The sequence below is a fragment of the Macaca nemestrina genome, chromosome 3, assembly GCF_043159975.1.
Source record: "Macaca nemestrina isolate mMacNem1 chromosome 3, mMacNem.hap1, whole genome shotgun sequence".
Classification (NCBI taxonomy): domain Eukaryota; kingdom Metazoa; phylum Chordata; class Mammalia; order Primates; family Cercopithecidae; genus Macaca; species Macaca nemestrina.
The window spans coordinates 180,027,923-180,046,691 of NC_092127.1; the positions used below are offsets into that span (position 1 = coordinate 180,027,923).

General features: G+C 47.1%; 1 protein-coding gene across 1 annotated transcript in view; it reads right to left on the reverse strand.

The window, feature by feature from the left end:
- LOC105487885 (leucine aminopeptidase 3) overlaps positions 1–10,984 on the reverse strand; it is a 31,611-nt gene extending 20,627 nt beyond the window's left edge. The window contains exons 1-6 of the mRNA XM_011751520.2: positions 10,634–10,984; positions 8,267–8,382; positions 6,392–6,446; positions 5,811–5,916; positions 3,927–4,086; positions 2,439–2,603 (exon numbers count right to left, since the gene is read on the reverse strand). Of these exons, the coding sequence (XP_011749822.2) occupies positions 2,439–2,603; positions 3,927–4,086; positions 5,811–5,916; positions 6,392–6,446; positions 8,267–8,382; positions 10,634–10,735 (704 nt within the window). The 5' untranslated portion in view covers positions 10,736–10,984. The remainder of the gene's footprint in view (positions 1–2,438; positions 2,604–3,926; positions 4,087–5,810; positions 5,917–6,391; positions 6,447–8,266; positions 8,383–10,633) is intronic.
- Between the last annotated feature and the right edge of the window lie 7,785 nt (positions 10,985–18,769).

An 18,769-nucleotide genomic window follows, 5' to 3' on the forward strand; every position in this document is an offset into this window, starting at 1 on the left:
CAGCACTTGCCAGCCACTTGTTAAAATGATTAAACTAGGACTGCATCATGGTGGGATGATCAGCACACTTCGAAGGGAAAAAAATTTAAAATTGGAAGATAAAAGTTTTAAAAATCACTTCAAAAAAAAAAAAACAAAAAACAAGGCTGGGCAATGTGGGCATTTTAAATCATTAACTCAGTGCTTGACGTCTGATTAAAGTCCTGCCCTTGTGGAAGAACTGCCTGTGTATCTCTGATATACACCAACCTACAACGGAGAGGGCTTAGTGCAGCTATGTCTCAGTTTAACGAGTCACACTCCACCCATGCGTCCTGCCTGGTCTCTGCTGAACTCTTTTCTCTTTGCGTGGCTACAAGTCTTGCACCTTCTTCACCTGAACTGCCCTGCCCCACTCTCTTGTACTATTAACTTCTAAACAACCTACAGGACTCTGCGTAGGCTCCAGTCTTTTTTTTTTTTTTTTTTTTTTTTGAGACACAGTGTCACTCTGTCGCTCAGGTTGGAGTGCAGTGGTGTGATCTCAGCTCACTGCAACCTCTGTCTCCCAGGTTCAAGCGATTCTTGTGCCTCAGCTTCTTGAGTAGCTGGGAACACAGGCACGCACCACCACTCCCAGCTAAGTTTTGTACTTCTGGTAGAGATGGGGTTTCGCCATGTTGGCCAGGCTGGTCTCGAACTCCTGACCTTAAGTGATCCACCTGCCTCAGCCTCCCAAGTGCTGGGATTACAGGCATGAGCCACTACCCCTGGCCTAGACACCATATTCTTTTTAAAATTTTTATTTTAGAGATGGGTCTTGCTATGTTCCCTAGGCTGGCCTTGAACTTCTGGACTTGATCTACCCTCCTGCCTGCCTCCTGAGTAGCTGCAAATAGAGGCGTGGACAATCGCACCAGCAGCTCCATATTCTTTGGCAGTCCCCCTCGTCCCTCTGCTCCTGCAGCACCCTCTGCAAACCCCATTTACCTGCCTATTCCTTCTTACAACATCCTCACTTTCTGCAAGGACAAGGACCACTGTCATGCATCTTTGTATGACAAATTCCAGGCACACCAGAGGAGCTGTCACCACCATTATTTGGTGACCAAAAGAACCCAAACACTGCTATAGATTAAACATATACTAACCATTCCAGAAATTTTATCAAGCTCTAAGTACTGTGCTTTCTATAGACTATAAATTTTTCTTCACTGCCTAAACCATAGGTGCATTCCTGAAAAAAAAGTGAACTCTAATCACAATTAAGTACTAAAGAATTCTTTAAAATGGAAGTACCCTTGGGAAACAGCTTTGACAATAAAGAACTCTTTAGGTCAAACAAATACCTGTTGATGTATTTTAATCATAAATTCCCAAATGCTCAGAGTTGGTTTGCTTAAAGGGCTGGAGATCCCAACAGAGCAACGGAACTGGACGAGCAGCCTTTCAGCTCCAACAGCCTCCCACTGACATGGCACTCAGGGCTGTCTGGGAGCACTGATGCTGGAGTCTAGGCTAAGGGAATCTACGCGGCAGAAATTCCCATCCCATGTCTAGTGAGGCATGCTGTGTTCTTCATTTGTGTCCAAAAGTGAAGATAGGAAGAATTCACCAAAATAAACCATGTTAAGTTCCTCAAAACATTAAACAGAGCTACCATTTGATTCAGCAATTCAACTCCTATTCAACCAAAAAGAAAAAAAAGGTAAAAAACAACCGGTGTCCATCCCCTGATGGTTTTAGGGGATGGGAATCAGGCAGTAACTGCTAATGGGTACAGGGTTTCTTTTGGGGGTTATGAAAATGTTCTAAAATTGATTGTGGTCATAGTAGCACAACTCTGTGAATATTCTAAATATCAGGCCAGGCTGGGAGGCTCATGGCTGTAATTTCAGCACTTTAGGAGGAAAAGGTGAGATTGCTTCAGCCCAGGAGTTCAAGACCAGCATGGGCAACATGGCAGGACCCATCTCTACAAAAAATTAAGAAATTAGTTGGGCATGGTGGCACACACCTGTAAACCCAGCTATTCAGGGGGCTAGGGTGGAGGCCAGAGTCCAGGAGTTTGAGCCCATGTTCATGCCTCTGCCCTCTAGCCTGGGCAACAGAGCAAAACCTTGTCTCAAAAAAAAAAAAAAAAGAAAAAAAAAAAATCATTGAAATCATTGAATTGCACACTTCGCATTGGTGAACTGTATGGTACGTTAATTGTGTCTGAATAACACGGTTATGAAACATACACGTACATAGTGTATCACGGCACTCTCTCAAAGGCAAGGACAGATAGAAAGAACCTCAAACTCAGCTCTATTCCAGCTCCTGTGTGGCCCCCCGTGGGTCATCTCATATCTCTGGTCTCAAGTTATTCCTCTAAATAGTGAGGGAGCTGGATTTTAGGATCTCAAGGGCTCCTTCTGGCTATAACATCCCAAGTCTGTGACACAATCCTGAATTACCTGATATGGACCTCAGTTTTACTACTAGCACTTTTGAGATTCTTCTCAATAATTTCGGCAAATCTGGTTGGCGTCATCTCATTGGCTGGCGTCTCCATCAACTGGCGTGCCAAGTTCTGCCCAGAAGCAAACAGGACTCCTTTCTGCCAGGCCTCCTGATCCCCACTGGCAGAAGAAAGATAAAGTGACTGTCAAATAACCTCTCAAGAATGCCGACTGCCTGCCAACTAGGAGACACCCTTACCCTACAGAAAACAAAAGAGGAAGACTACAAATCAAAAACGATTGGCACTTAGGACCTGGATTCATTTTTCGTGATCTGACCCAGGGCAGCAGATGGTATGGTGCAAAGAGCTAGAAAACATGGCCACGTGCAGCAGAACCAGAGGGTATCCGGTCAGGCACTTCCCTTCAGAATCCTCAGCTGCATAAAAAAGGGCCTGTGCTGTGGGGTCTTTGAAGCTCTAAATCTGCCACATAAATGAAGAGAAGAGGCTTCCACAGAAAGGCGCGTTTTGTTCTCCTTCACTGTATCAGGAATGATGGAGCCCCAAGTGCTAACTGCAAAGCAAGCATACGGCAGTGGCTCTAATGTGGCACTGAAGGCCTTTTTGCCTTCTTTTACCTAAGTCGGGGCTCCAAATTCCAACCCTTCTGTAAGCAGGACCAGCTTTAGAAGAGAAAGGATACAGGCACGTGTTTCACAACCCTGGCTCTTCCTGTGGCAACACAGAGGTGGGTGAGTAACAGTAGATGGCCTGGAAGGCCTACCACGTGCCCCCCACTTGATGTGCCCTTTTGGATGATGACACAAACCCCATGAAATCAGTGTTACGACTCTATTAACAAAAGTAGAAAATGAAGCACAGAGATTTCAGTCATGTAACCAGCAAGGTCCCCCAACGAGTAAGTGGTGGAGGCAGGACTTAAGCCCATGCTGACTGGCTGCAGAGCCCGCACTCTCCCCTACTCCCCACAGCTGCCAACCCTTGGGCAGTGCCAGGGCCCCCATTGTGCTTGGCACCATCTGCTGAAGGTCTCATCTTATTTATTCCTGATAGCAGGGACCCCACTAGCCCACAAGGGCAAGGACCAAGCATCCAGAGGATCTCTTCATCTGTGTGGTGCTTGCGTTTAGCACAAGGCCAGCAGGTGCCAGCCAAATGAACATCATCTGGGTTGAAACCTGTGGGATATGTCTGTCATGTCATTCCTCCCTCTCAGGTAAGAGCTACCTGTTTATGGCTTCCTTGTAATCAGAGCAGGGAGGGATCCGGGAGTCATGGGGGAAACAGACACAAGACGAGAGCCAGGAGCAGAGCTTGGGCTTAATTGTGACCACATTATTAAAACGGCTGAGGCAATGGGGAGGTCACAGCCAAGCCATGCAGCTGTGGGTGGCGCTGAAAAGCAGGCAGCTCATATCCCAAAAGCCAGGCTGTCAGAATGCCAGGGAGCACCACCCTCCTCCTAATTTGCTTCCATCACCTTCCATAGAGCTTCGCCGACACAGTCATCTTCTTTTTTTGCTTCAGGTCATCGTATTCATAGAGGCCAAGCACCGCTCCCTCCGCAGCAGCCTGAGCGTCTCCACAGGGATCCACCTCCACAGAAGAGAGCTCCAGGTCTTGAACCTGCCTGCACCCCGCTTGAAAGGACAGAGGAATCAGAAAACTGGAGTCAGTCCAAGACAATTCAAATAGCACACAGCAGAGGCATGGTGTGGTGTGCTGAGAAAACAGCCCTGGGGTTCAAATCCCAGCCCTGATACCCAAATGTTCTGAGCCTCATTTCCTCTTCTGAAAAATGAAGATGTGAGTGCATTTCACAGAAAGTACCTCACTCCCAGGTGCTGGTGGTGAGGACAGGCTGATGGAAAGAATGAACAGCTCCCCCCGGAGAGCAATACAGGCTCTCAGGAAGTGGCAATTATTCCTAGGATTATTTCTTTTTTTTTTTTTTTTTTTTTTTGAGACGGAGTCTCGCTGTGTCTCCCAGGCTGGAGTGCAGTGGCGTGATCTCGGCTCACTGCAAGCTCCGCCTCCCGGGTTCACGCCATTCTCCCGCCTCAGCCTCCCAAGTAGCTGAGACTACAGGCGCCCGCCACCACGCCCGGCTAGTTTTTTGTATTTTTAGTAGAGACAGGGTTTCACCATGTTAGCCACGATAGTCTCGATCTCCTGACCTCGTGATCCACCCGCCTCGGCCTCCCAAAGTGCTGGGATTACAGGCTTGAGCCACCGCGCCCGGCCTTCCTAGGATTATTTCTGAAACACTATGATTTCCTGATGAAGCTTCCCAATTGCCAAGAACTTCTCTGATTAAAAATGGCAGGGAAATGATGATGCTGAAATTATATCCAAGGAACTGAGCAAAGTCCATTATTAACACAGCATTTTATTAAGATCAGGTCAGCAAAAACTCTCAAATAAAAGTTATTAAATAACCACTTCAGTGACATCTGAAGTTAATGAGCATTTACAATATACACAGGCCTAAAGAGTAATCAAGCCAATTATCACTGTTTCAGAAATGTTTTCCTTTTTTTTTTTTTGAGACGGAGTCTCGCTCTGTTGCCCAGGCTGGAGTGCAGTGGCCGGATCTCAGCTCACTGCAAGCTCCGCCTCCCGGGTTCACGCCATTCTCCGGCCTCAGCCTCCCAAGTAGCTGGGACTACAGGCGCCCACCACCTCGCCCGGCTAGTTTTTTGTATTTTTTAGTAGAGACGGGGTTTCACCATGTTAGCCAGGATGGTCTCGATCTCCTGACCTCGTGATCCACCCGTCTCGGCCTCCCAAAGTGCTGGGATTACAGGCTTGAGCCACCGCGCCCGGCCCAGAAATGTTTTCTAAAGCATCTTTAATCATAGCTCTTGACGGTATTAGGCCCATCCTGCTGCTTAACACTAAGTGACTCAATGACCTCTGCTGGGACACGCTGGGACAGGCACACATCTTTGGCTAGTGATAAACACGCATGCCACACTTTGCTTCCTTACTCTCCTTCTTTGTAAAATCTGATGACTCTGTGTTATTTAAAAGTCAGGAAACATCAGGGTGGCATTACAAAAAATCTACGCACTACAGGTTTTGGTAAAACACAGCTCTTAACATGACAAGAGCGAACAAATGGTAGTAAAAACACCCAAACAAGATATAGACACAGTAAAAATAAAATTCCATTAGCTTACCTTCTGTATTTATCATAAAGCCAAGCATATTCAGCAAGAAGAACTGAATTTTTGTTAAGATGAATTATGTCTGTGTGAACGTGGGAAGGGGTAGCGATTGGTAAAAGGACAAAAAGGGGGAAAGAAAGGTCATCATAAAGAGAGGATCCTTAGGATTCTTTAAACTTAAAAAGTAAAATAACCTGCAACAGCAGCTCTGATGTTTTCTTTGCCTTCATGCCAGTTTTCCTGTTCGTCGATTCCAGCTGCCTTTTTGCCGAGGCCAACTAGCACCACGCTGGGGAAGTCCTGTCCCACAGATACACCAAATCAACCACTTTATTTCTTTCATGCGTTCATTTCCAGCAGGGAATTTTACACGTGGAAACTCACTGAGCTCCCACACAATTACTTTAACTGTAGCAACAGGACTAAACTCATGGTGAAATTTGGTTGTGGTTTTTTGTTTCTTTAAACCTGTGTGTCCTGGCAAAATTTTATAACTTCTATGTTTGAGAGGCAGAGTGAGTGAGGATACTTCTGCAAATAATTCTATGTAAGCCAGAGCCACAACCGGATAAAGAAAGCCTTCAGATTGAGGAATATAAGATAGGCAGTACTTTTTGACAGTAATTTGCCTCTTAATCTTAAATGTTTCTGCTTAATACCGGAATAAAATCATACAATCCAACACAAAATGTTTAGTATGACTAGACAGTCACAATACTTGGTATACATTAGGTGCTCATTGAGGGTTTACCAAATGATCATGTTCTTCTCATACCTGATGCAGACCATAAAAGGTTCGAGTCTTGCCTGCCTTCAGAGGTGGTCCAGATCTAAAACAAGAGGAAACAGTCGTTTTAAAACAGGTAGTTTGCTCTGCTCACTTGGGAAGGCACACTTACATACTCACCATTATCACACTATTCTGCTAACTGCTTCCATGGTCTTTTTCACCAATGTTTTTATCCAAATACAGAATGCTCTCAAGCCAGATTTCTTTCTTTCTTTTTTTTTTTTTTTGATAGAGACAGGGTCTCATTATGTTGCCTAGGCTGGTCTCAAACTCCTGGGCTCAAGCAATCCTCCCACCTCAACCTCCCAAGGTGCTGGGATGACAGGTGTAATACAGATTACACTGCTGATCTACTGTGCCCAGCCCAGATTTCTTAGGTGTAGCCTTTCTAATTCTAGCTCAAAAACTATTTAACAAACTTTCAGATTAGATCTAACACAAACATATTTGAAAACAATGGAAAGCAATGCCACAGCTGCACAAGGCATCTGAGCACTGACTGACGCTGAACCCAATGAATCTCAAACTTTTTCAATAAAAGCCACAAGACACCAAAAACACTGCAGTAATCTAAGTGGTGTTTGGCCTGGAGGTTGTATATCTATGTGGTTTCTCTACAGACCGGACACCCGAACCGGATACTGACTATCCTGGGCAATTTCCAAACAAAACAGATCCATGACTATAAAAGGCCCGTAGCACAGATGCTCTGGAATGCAGCTGACAGCCACCCATTAGGAACGCAGGGTGTTCCTTACTCACAGGTTAGCTTTCGGATTAGTGAATTAATCAGTGCACTTGAGAATGCTCTGTGTACTGCAAGAACTGATAAGAAATTGAGAAGAGATACAAATTCTCTTAATTGATGATTAGTTACCATAATTAGACTGCATCTATTAGATTCTAATTAATACCGTAGTTGCAGTGGTTTAAGTGAATACTTCTATGTCTGCCAAATATAGCGCGCAGTTACAATGTTTCCCTGCTGTCAGGATCTCCAGCCCCACGGAGACTTTTTGTATTTTAACTGTATCCCCAGGTGATTCACAGATATTTTAAATTTTGAGAAACCCTTGCAACTCCAGGCATGCAATAAAAGAGCAAAACCCTTAGGCTGCTATTAACTATCTTAGGGATCCTGCTGTCTCTCACAAGAAAAGGGGAGTTAAAAGAAGTAGAGAGGTTGGTGAGAAGGCAGCTGGGAGGAAGAGGGTGGGGAAAGTGAATTTGAGCTAGGAGGGTGGGCTGAGGAAATCTGGTACTTTCCAGATTATTCTGGATCCCTCCTTCCCAATAGATTTGTGATTGGGCTGGAAATGGCCTGACTTCCCAGAACTGCAGACCCATTCATACTGAAACAAAGTACCAAAGTGCACTCCAAAGACACAGGCTTTCACTTCTGCTTCTGGCCAGAGCACTTCCCAGAATTGTCTTCTGACAAAAAGGCACAGAAAAATATTCTTGGCCTGGCACAGTGGCTCACACCTGTAATCCCAGCACTTTGAGAGGCGGAGGCAGGCAGATCACTTGAGGCCAGGGGTTCAACACCAACCTGCCCAACGACGGTGAAACCCATCTCTACTAAAAAAAAAAAAAAAAAAAAAAAAAAAAGAAAAGAAAATATACATATATATAAAAATTAGCCAGGAGTGGTGGGGCATGCCTGTGATCCCAGATACTTGGACGTCTGAGGCATGAGAACAACTTGAACCCAGGAGGCAGAGGTTGCAGTGAGTCGAGATCGTGGCACTGCACTCCAGCCTGGGCAACAGAGTAAGACTCTGTTTCAAAAAAGAAAAGAAAAAATACTGTTTTGATTTGGTGGCACTTTAAGAACTAGAGCCCACAAGCAACACTTACATGTTCAAAGTCTCTCTCAGCTTTCCAGCTATCAATTTATCAAAATTCTCTCCTGCACTTGTGAACTGCGGCACATCATCTTCTTTTTCTTTGGAATAGATTCCTAAAACAAGGCCCTGGGAATAAGCAAAAAATGTAAATAAAATAGAGTAGATCCCTTAGAGGGGCTCAGGAGTCCCCAAATTCCAGAAGGAACAAATAATTCCACACAAACCTTGTCCTCCCCAAGGACAGAAGAAAGCCAAAAAGGCAGCAGGAGCTGGGCTCAGCTACATGTGCACCTGCCCAAGTGCTTCAGATTCCTGCCAAAGCAAGACCCATCACTACCCGTCCTGGACATTGCCCTGGGTTTTTGTGCTCACTCATGGGAGACAGCTTCACTTTCAAATAGAGCAGAAAGATGTTTTGTTTAAGAAAAATCCATTTAGAAAAATGGATTTGTTACGAAAAATCCAAGTTAGACCCTGAAAGGAATCAGAACATGCCACTCCAAAATGTACCGCTTTGGCACACTGGTTATTTTGAGCTAAAGGCGCTTGAGAAACAGCAGGTGTAGAAGGGCTCTCTGACCTCCCTTTCTCCCTAAAAGCAGGTCATACAAATCCCCATGAGAAAGGTGATCTCCCTGTACCAGGAAAAGGAGAACATTCTTATCACCAGAAACTGGAAGTCAACACCAAAATGGACCTGTACAAATAAACCTACTGAACTTACCCTTATCTTCTATTAGTTCCCCTCCATATGATTTCCTAGTGATTATTCCACAGTTTACTAACCCAAGCCCCTTAGTCTTGTCACATCCCCACAACTTATTGTCCTTTGTTTTAAAAGGTATACAAGCTTTTGGGCCCAACGCTTCTTCAGGTCTTCATTTTCCTCTTGCAGTCTCCCGTATACACGTAAAAATAGTAAATAAAATCTGTATTCTTTTCTCTTAATATATCTTACGTCAGTTTTCTTAGGCCCAGCCACAGAACCTAGGAGGATAGAAGGAATATTTTCCTCTCCTACAATCCTCAAGTGCAAATCCCAGGTATCCTAGGATGCCGTTCCAATCAAGGCAATGGCTGTGCCTCCCATCATAAGGACTGTTGCCACGTAAGGACTGCGGTCAACACAGAGGCTGTAAGAGAAGTACCAACTTCCTAGAGAGGGTAGAAGCATTCTGCTAAGCACTTAGCGGCTCACTCCCTTCTTCTCCTTTGCAAGTCCCAGGTCTCAAATACCAGAAATGAGGAAGTAAACCTAGTAATACTTAGTATTTACTTTTGCACAGCAATTTATGACTTTAAAAATGTTTCGTCTGCCTGACGGCAATTCTGCGAGGTGGAAAGAACAAGTAGTCTCATTCCCTCTTGACCGATAAGGAAACTGAAACCTAATTTGACAAAGGAGCTCCTGTGTAGTAGGACTGAGTGAGAATCCAGATGTCTTCCCACCCATCAGTTGGTCTTTCCACAAAACCACACAGACACTCAGAATAGTGACCTCTCGGTCTTTTCCACCCAAGACAACAGCCTTCCTTGGCATTATTAACTCTGCCAGGTTCTAACTTTCCTAAGATTGTTCACTCCCCGGGAATCAAGCCAACTGGGCAACTGTTATCTGGGTAGGCTGTGGCACAGTACCGGAGACAGCACTGGTCAGGCGACTGGTCCCTTAGCCACTGAGATACCTGCAGGAGACTGGAGCTCAAGCTCCACCTAGAACGTTCTTCTGCAGGGACAGTCATCTCTTTCTGGTGCTCAGGTGTGACTCCCAAGCTTGTGCTGGTTCCGAGAGTCATTCCCTTTCCAGATCCTTCACATCTGACGAGCGACCTTCGTAATTTTTTGGAGTTCACTTTTCTTCTGGAAGGTGCTCTAATTCTGGGAAATGTGGGTCTCTCTGCAAAGCCCTTTTCTCTAGAGAGACATGCATTTCCTCTAGAAACCCTTCCAAACCACTTAACTCCCTGACCTTTCACTTCCGCGGGGGAAAGAGCCCTGTGACTCTGGGACCTCAGAAACCCTTTCACCTTGGCAAACTCCCCCAAGCTCGGGTGGGGGCCCCACCGCTGCGTCCTTCCCCGGGTTACTGCGAGGACCGCGGGTGACAACCGGAGCAAGCGCGCGGCCGAGCGGAGCCAGGTAAAGGGCGGCTACAGCCATCACCCCCTCGCCCCAAACGAGAAGCGCGCCCTCAATACGATCGCTGGGGTCCTCAGCGGCCTAGGCCGATCCCCGCAAGGAGAGAATTTTTCTTTTAAACTGATTTTTGCAACTTGGCGTGGACGCCCCGCACACCGCAGCTTCGACCCGCCCAGCAGCCCAGTCGCCCACGGGCATGGCCCCAGCATCGCACCGAGAGCGAGCCGCCGCCTCTCACCTTCGTCATGTCTGCGGCGGAGAGATCCCGGCTCCCGAAACGTCTCACCGCCAGACGTCGGACGACAACTCGCCCCGCAGCCGGAAGAGGCAGCAAGAACATCTTGTCGGCTCAGCCCCTCGCGCCGCCCTCCAGCGAGCACGTGGAGAGCGGTGGGCGGGCGCGCGCCTGGGGGCGGGGCTTTCGGGGTGCAGACGGCGCGCGCGCGAACGGGCTCGGGCGCCGAGCGAGCGGACTTGCGTCTGGGGGGTAGGGCGGCTGGGCAGCACCGGCCGACTGGACTGTTGGGACCAACCCGCGGCTGTTGAGGGGACTCAAGGGTGCTCCCGCATTCGTGTGCGCGTGCGCATGCGGGCGGGGGCGAAAAGGCGGGGCTTCCGGACGCGGTTTACAGTCCCGGGACGAACGCGAAGTAGAGGGGCGGGACCGAGAGGGTGACGTCACACGATGGGTGGGACGGAGGCGAGGCGAGCTCTGAGAGCGGGCGTGGGCGGAGCGCTGGGCAACTCCCGGGAAATAGGAACTGAGTGCCAGAGCTTGTTCTCGAAGTTCTGAATAGTAAGACACTCCTACTGAGTTTTCGTTTTTTTGTTTGTTTTGTTTTTTTGAGTCGGAGTCTCACTCTCTCGCTCAGGTTGGAGTGCAATGGAGCTATCTCGGCTCACTGCACCCTCCGCCTCCGTAGTTCAAACGATTCTCCTGCCTCATCCTCCGGAGTAGCTGGGATTACCGGCGCCTGCCACCACGCCCAGCTAATCTTTTTTTTTTTTTTGAGGCGGAGTCTCCCTCCTGTATCCCTGGCTGGAGTGCAATGGCGCGATCTTGACTCAATGCAACCTCCGCCTCCCGGGTTCAAGAGATTCTCCTGCCTCAGCCTCTCGAGTAGCTGGGACTACAGGCGCCCAACACCACGCCCGGCTAATTTCTGTATTTTTAGTAGAGACAGTGTTTGGCCATCTTGGCCAGGCTGCTCTTGAACTCTTGACCTCCGGTGATCCATCCGCCTCAGCCTCCCAAAGTGCTGGGATTACAGACGTGAGCCACTGTGCCCGGCAAATTTTTGTGTTTTTAGTAGAGGCGAGGTTTCACCATGTTGGCCAGGCTGGTCTCGAAATCCTGACCTCGTGATCCGCCTGCCTTGGCCTCACAAAGTGCTGGGATTATAGGCGTGAGCCACCGCTCCCGGCCTGCTGTCATAATATTCTTAGTTATAATATTTGCAAAGGTGGTTTCATTCTTATTGTCTGTTTCCCCCCAGTCATCTAGGGAGCCATGCCTTTTTCATCTCTGCATAGTGAGTGCCTAGATCTAGCATTTAGACTGTCCCTGGAACCAATACAGGGTGCTCATAATATGTTTGAATGAATTCATCATCAAGGTCTAGTGCAGGTAGCATCTATAATTAAAGAACAGGATGGGTGCTATGTGTGGCTTTCAGATAATAGAAGCAAAAACAAAGAGAAAGCTTGAAAGGAGCCAGCAGAATGAGAATGCTATAGATGATTGAGGTGGAGATCTGAGTCAGGAGAATGTGTGGGAGGGTGCTGGCTTGGCTTGGGGGTGGAGAGATCAGGCCTGCCTGGAATAAGAGGTAGTTATACAAAGAGAGTGATGCTGGATTAAAGGGAATCTTGAAAGGCAGGAAGAGACGTTTATTGTGGATGTTGGAGTCAATAGACAGTCTTTGTAGAAGCTGGTGGGGTGGTGAAAGCTATTTATGGTTGATAGACACTGGAGTCAAGGGTGGAGAAAGACTGAGCAGTGCTGGGAAGAGTGGTGCCTTAGTGAAAACCAATGCATCATCCAGAGAAACCCTTTTCCTAAAGACAGGGTCTGGCTCTATCGCCCAGGCTGGAGTGCAGTGGCACGATTGTAGCTCACTGTAAACTTGAAGTCTTGGGCTCAAGTGATCCTCCCACCTGAGCCTCCCGAGTAGGTGAGACTACAGGCTTGTGCCACTAGGCCTGGCTTTTGTTTGTTTGTTTGTTTGCTTTTAGTAGAGATGGGGTCTCTCTCTCTTGCTCAGGCTGGTCTCGAACTCCTGGGCTGAAGTGATCCTCCCACAACAGCCTTCCGAAGCACTGGGATTACAAGTGCACGCCACCTTGCCCAGCCCAGAGAAACTGTTGAGGAAATTCCTTTGGGTTATCTTACTCAGATTCTATGGAAGCTTTTTCACAACTCTGTAAATTGCAGACAGTTATGAGATGCAGTCAACTCTTGTCTATAGATATGTAAGTGCTATCATGTCCAGTTGATATGCATTCAGTTTCTGAATCTCATTATTTACGGTTGACACCTATTATCAGGAGCAGAAGTCCAAGTGCAGTCAAGAATGGGACAGAACAATGATTTACTCACACAGAGAAGAGACAGAGCGGAAGCAGCTTCAATAGTGGGTGTTGGTCCCCCATGGCCAATGGGTCCCCCTGCAGCAGACACAGGGCAATTGGCCTCCATGTACCTCTCTTGTGCTATAGCAGCATGACCCTTTGACACCCCGCCCCTGCCCTGACTACCTACACTCACCCCACCAGCACAGAGTGTGAAACACTGAGAGCTGGGGAGTGTGTCTGAAGGTCGTTGATGCGCACACTGCACACACTGAACACCTTGAGCCATGTTTCTGTTGTGCTAAAATGGAGTGTTCACTGTCTACATTGCCCTGGTGAGACAGGGGTGCCACACCATTCGCAGGCCACATGTCCTTTCATCAGTGACTGTGTGAGTGGGATGTTCCATTGTTCAATGGCTCCATGTCCCTGTTGATGACAGGGTGCGTGGCAAGTCCATCATATTCCATGGAAGTCAGTGGTGCACGCCTGTAATCCCAGCTACTTGGAAGGCTGAGACAGGAGAATTGCTTTAACCCGGGAGGTGGAGGTTGTAGTGAGCCAAGATCATGCCATTGCACTCCAGCCTGGGCAACAAGAGCGAAACTCTGTTTCAAAAAAAAAAAAAATGATCCACCCATTGTTGTATTGCTTGGACAATGAAAGAGGTTCCTTGGTCAGAGTGAGGTCTCTTGGGGTATCCAAAAACATAAGTTCTTTTCAAGGGCCCCTATGGTAGCTATAGCATCCATAGGACAGACTGGAATGGCAACACCATAGCCTGAGTAGGTGTCAGTGGCAGTGAGGCACCAATGGGGCCCATGGCTAGGGGTCAAGGGTCCAATGAGGTCAACCTACCAGACTTAGGTGTGTCCTAGTACTCAGTTTATGTGCCCTAATTTTCCTCTCGAAACAATTTAGGCCCATTGGCAAGAATCACAAGATTGTACTGCATCCTTAGTCTCATCTTTCAGGATCATCCCTCAGGCCTTGGCCCCTTCTTGTGTCTGTGGTGGACTTCCATGTCTAGTGGGTTGATGTATCAAGTAGGCGGTTGTCACTCATAGGGCATAAGCTTGATCGGTGAGAGTTTCATTCATGATCCATCTCAAAAGGCCGTTTTCTATGAGCATCCACGTGAGTGACATATATTCATCCTTCCCAGTCAGCAAGCTGCTTCCATAGTTCTTGTCCCCACATGGGGGATCTCTCAATAGTCCAGTCATTCAGCTGCCATTCCCCAATCACATGTTAGACTCTTGGCAACATCCCATGAGTCAGTGAAAAGTAGCAAGGTATAGTGGTAGGTGTGGCCTGTGTGGTCATCACCACTGCACACAGTTTGGCCCATTAGGGAGAACATTCATATCCAGTCAAGTCAAAAGATGACCATCTACTAGCCAGATGGTAGCAGTCACAAGCCAGGGCACCCCATTTGCTTTGTTTTGAAGACTCATCAGTAAACCATGTCATACCATTGGCAGGTACATCTTTGAATCTTGGACCCCAGGTCACCACTGGAGGGGCAAAGCATTAACAGTGGGTCTCTTTTGCTAACTGGCTATTTGTTCATGGAGGATTTTAGTTCCTGTGGTCCTGGCTGGGCCTGATCTTGGATGTTCTGTTTCCATTTGCTGATTAAGCTCTATTGAGCCTATCCAATTTTATTGATAGGATTCATAAACACGAAAGTGAGAATGGGCAGTTTAGGTTATAGCATCATACGCAGCGCTCTGGCTATAGGATGCTCAGCCTCCACCAGTGCCCAATAGCAAGCAAGGAGCTGCTGTTTGAAAGGGGTGTATCTGGTGGCTGCCTCAGGCAATTATATGTCAAAGATTGGAGAGGCTGGTGTCCTCTAGTGGCAGTTTCCTGCTGCCACAGATTCCAATTGGCATGTGTGGATTTTGGGGTCACCAGCAGTTCTGTGGGGCCAGCAGGCTCCAAAGGCTGCAAAGGCAGTGTCTGGTCCATGGTTTATTAAACAACTTCCAAGGCTACTGCTGCAAAGGACCCTGTTTCAACTGGCCTCATCCTTAACTGTGCCATTTGTCCTGAGACATTTGCATCTATATTGTCCCTTTATCGAACAGATGTGCCAGCCAGGCTTCGTGAGACTTCCCTGGCATTCGTCCATATTTGTCCTTCCATTTTTGTGTTTCATTCTCAGAGAAGGACCTCATTTCCACAGTTCTGTTTTCAGCAGTGCCATTGGTGGTTCTGTGTTGAGTGCAAACAGATCTTATTTGAGGCCAGCAAGTGACTGGGATAGGTGAAACTCTCTGCACTAGGGGCTCCTCCCACTTCCCTCTGACATTGTCTGTGGCCCCTGGGACACCATGGGAATATCACCCCGTGATCAGAGGGAGGCCAGCGTCCCCTGCCCCTCTACACCCTAGAGGGTCTGCAACACCCTGGGGCAATGTGGCTGACAAGCCCTTGCATTTCTACCCCATCATGATGCATCTCATAGAGACCTGCTCACTGAGCCAAACTGTCAAGCAAATGGCATCTGTTGCCTGTTATCCGGAACAGAAGACCCAGCCCTTCCGCCCACTGCATTCTGGTGTCTGAGTCACCAACAGAAGCACAACACAATTGAACCCTGAATGGAACAGTGCTTTACTCACACAGAGAAGAGACAGCAAAATTAGCTTCAATAGTGCATGCTGGTCCCCCATGACCATGAGTCCCCTCGCAGCAGACACACTCCCCCACACCTGTTTCATGCAGCAGCAGAAGGACCCTGTCTCCTCCCTGCCCCTGTGGGGTCTAAAATACTGATAGCCAGAGGCATCCCTGAGGGCCATTAACGCACCTGCTTAAACAGGACAAAGGAGCACACATTGAGCCTGAAACGGGGAAAGACATTCCCGCACAAGGTGATAAGCAGGGCCCAGGCTGTGTGGGCTCTTTGTCTCTGTTTTTGTTGAGACGAGTTTCGCTCTTCTTGCACAGGCTGGAGTGAAATGGTGCGGTCTTGGCTCACCACAACCTCCACCTCCCGGGTTCCAGCGATTCTCCTGCCGCAGCCTCCCGAGTTCCTGTGATTACAGGCATGCACCACCACACCCGGCTTACTTTGTATTTTTAGTAGAGATGGCATTTCTCCATGTTGGTCAGGCTGGTCTCGGACTCCTGACCTCAGATGATACGCCTGCCTTGGCCTCCCAAAGTGCTGTGATTACAGGCATGAGCCACCACGCCCGGCCAGGCTCTTTGTCTTCTCTTTTATCTCTTAGGAAATGTTCCAGGCCCTTTTTTCTTTTTTTTTTTTTTTTTTTTTTTGAAACACAGAGTCTTGCTCTGTCGCCCAGGCTGGAGCACAGTGGCACAATCTTGGCTCACTGAAACCTCCACCTCCTGAGTTCAGGTGATTCTCCGGCCTCAGCCTCCTGAGTAGCTGCGATTACAGACATGCGCCACCATACTTGGCTAATTTTTGTATTTTTAGTAGAGATGGGACTTTGCCATGTTGGCCAAGCTGGTCCCAAACCCCTGACCTCAGGTCATCCGCCCGCCTCGACTTCCCAGAGTGCTAGGATTACAGGCGTGAACCACTGTGCTGGTCCCAGGCTCGTTTTTATGTGGCTAAGGAGGGGGTCAAAGGGCTGTGTGAATGAGGCTGCCTTCCCCAACATTCGGTGCATAGTTTCCATCCTCAAGGTCTGTGGTTGCTGCCGTGTCAGCTAGGCAGGAGGAAGGGGAAAGACCAATGGCACCCACCCAGTTGAGTCATGCCCTTTCAAGAACGCTTTTCAACAACTTCCGCCTACATTCCACTGGCCATCCCTGTCTGGAAGGAGGGCTGCTATCCTGAATAAAATCTGGGTTCTAAAACTAGAAAAGAGAGAAAGTCTCAGCTAGGTGCAGTGGCTCATGCTTGTAATCCCAGCACATTGGGAGGCCGAGGTGGGAGGATCGCTTGAGCCCAGGAGTTCAAGGATGCAGTGAGCTATGGTTGTACCACTGCACTCCAGCATGGGCAACAAGAGTAAGACTTTGTCTGGGATGTCGGGGAGAGTGGTGGGAGGAGAGAGAGAGAGAGAGAGTGTATGTGGATATTGTCTAGGCAACAAGCAATTTCTGCCCATGTAGTAATTACTAGTCATCTCACAGGTCAAGGCACAAATTTAGTTCCCCAAAGAAACATTTTCTTGATGCCTGCACCTAGATCAGGTCCTCTGTGTCTATGATTTTTAACCTCTCATACTCTTTTTTCTTTCACAGGGCTTATTGCCATGCCAATTAAATCATTCTTATGGCCCTTCCAATACCCTGTGGCCCATGAGGACAGGAACCATGTCTATCTTATTCACCATTGTATTTCTAGTGCCTGCTATTGCCACTGGCACATAGTAGGTGCTCAACAAATATTTGTTGAATGAATGACTGAAAGGGTTTTCATTTAGTACCTGGCATTTTACTATAAGGAAGGGGTCAGAAACCAATGTTTCAGGCCTTTCCATCATCCTGCCACCTGTAGAATGCAGATGCAGTAGAATGTAGATGCTGTGAATGGAGCTTCCGGAGCTATCTTGGCCTGTGAAGACAAAGCCACACCCTAGGGATGGTGGAGTAGACAGGGGAGGGAGCCTGGGTCCATAGTGGCTTCATGGACATTCTATACAAGTCCTGGACAGCAAGCCCACACTTCTTTAATGCGAATGTGTAAGTCATGGTGCATTTCAGTTACTGTTGATTTGGGCTGGCTGTCACATGTTGCCAACTCTAACCTTCATAAATCAGTGAGGTTCACAGGTACAAAGTATCTTCCCCAAGGCCAAGCTACAGTTCTCCTAGCAGGGATTTGGACCTTGGCCTGTTGAGCCCTAGGGTCTGTACCTTTAACCCTTAAGTTACAGAACTTCCAGAAATCTCAGAAAAAATTGTGTTGACATTAAAGCAGCAAATAGAACTTTGCACTTGTCATGAGTAGTAGGGATTACTCACTGGACTTTTCCACACCACTTTATAGCAAGGCTCAGAAAGAACTATTGTTCACATTCTTTTTTATCTTTTGTATTTAAATAAAGCTACTGAACAACATGAGGCTCTGCCTATGCCTACATTAAAGCGGCTTGACCATCAACTACTTGACGGTCTTACTCTGTTTTCATCATGTTATTATTAGAGGCAAATACAATTGCTTCTCGGCCTTTTAGCTAAGATCCAGTGCAGAGCCAAGTACAGTGTCTGCTTCAATGTATGTTTAATCAGTGAATGATAGATTTCACTGAAACAAATGGAGGGTTTCTTTAGCTCTAACCCGTTAGTCAACGGAAAAGCAACATAAGCAAATACAATTACCTAATCATATTTGTTTTCTAATAACTGCCTATATTTTGAATTTCAGTCTTGCACTAGAATATTAGTTCTTTTCCCCAGGGGGAGAAATTCTAAACTCTATCCAAAGCAAGTTGAGTGTTAGAATTTGGATCAATTTGGGGGGCTGTGAAGGCAACTGATTTGTTCTCCAGCAGAGCAGTGATCAGGTAATAGAACTATCTGTGGAGGAAGTAGAGGACACTTCAATTCCTGGACAATTAAACTATCTGTAAAGCACATGTGCCTGATTTCCTGTTTGATGAATTCATTTAGTTTTGTGAATTTTTTAAGTTAAATGTGAGGATTAATTTTATTATTTTACTATCGGTAGAATGGACTTGTAAGTGAAAAGAAACTCAATAATTATTTAACTTTTTAAATTATTTTTTTTGTTCCTATTCCATATGAGGAAAATCAGTTTTTTAAAAAATTTGAGTTTCATCTTTGGTTTAGTGTGTTTGGTCTTTTTAGATAA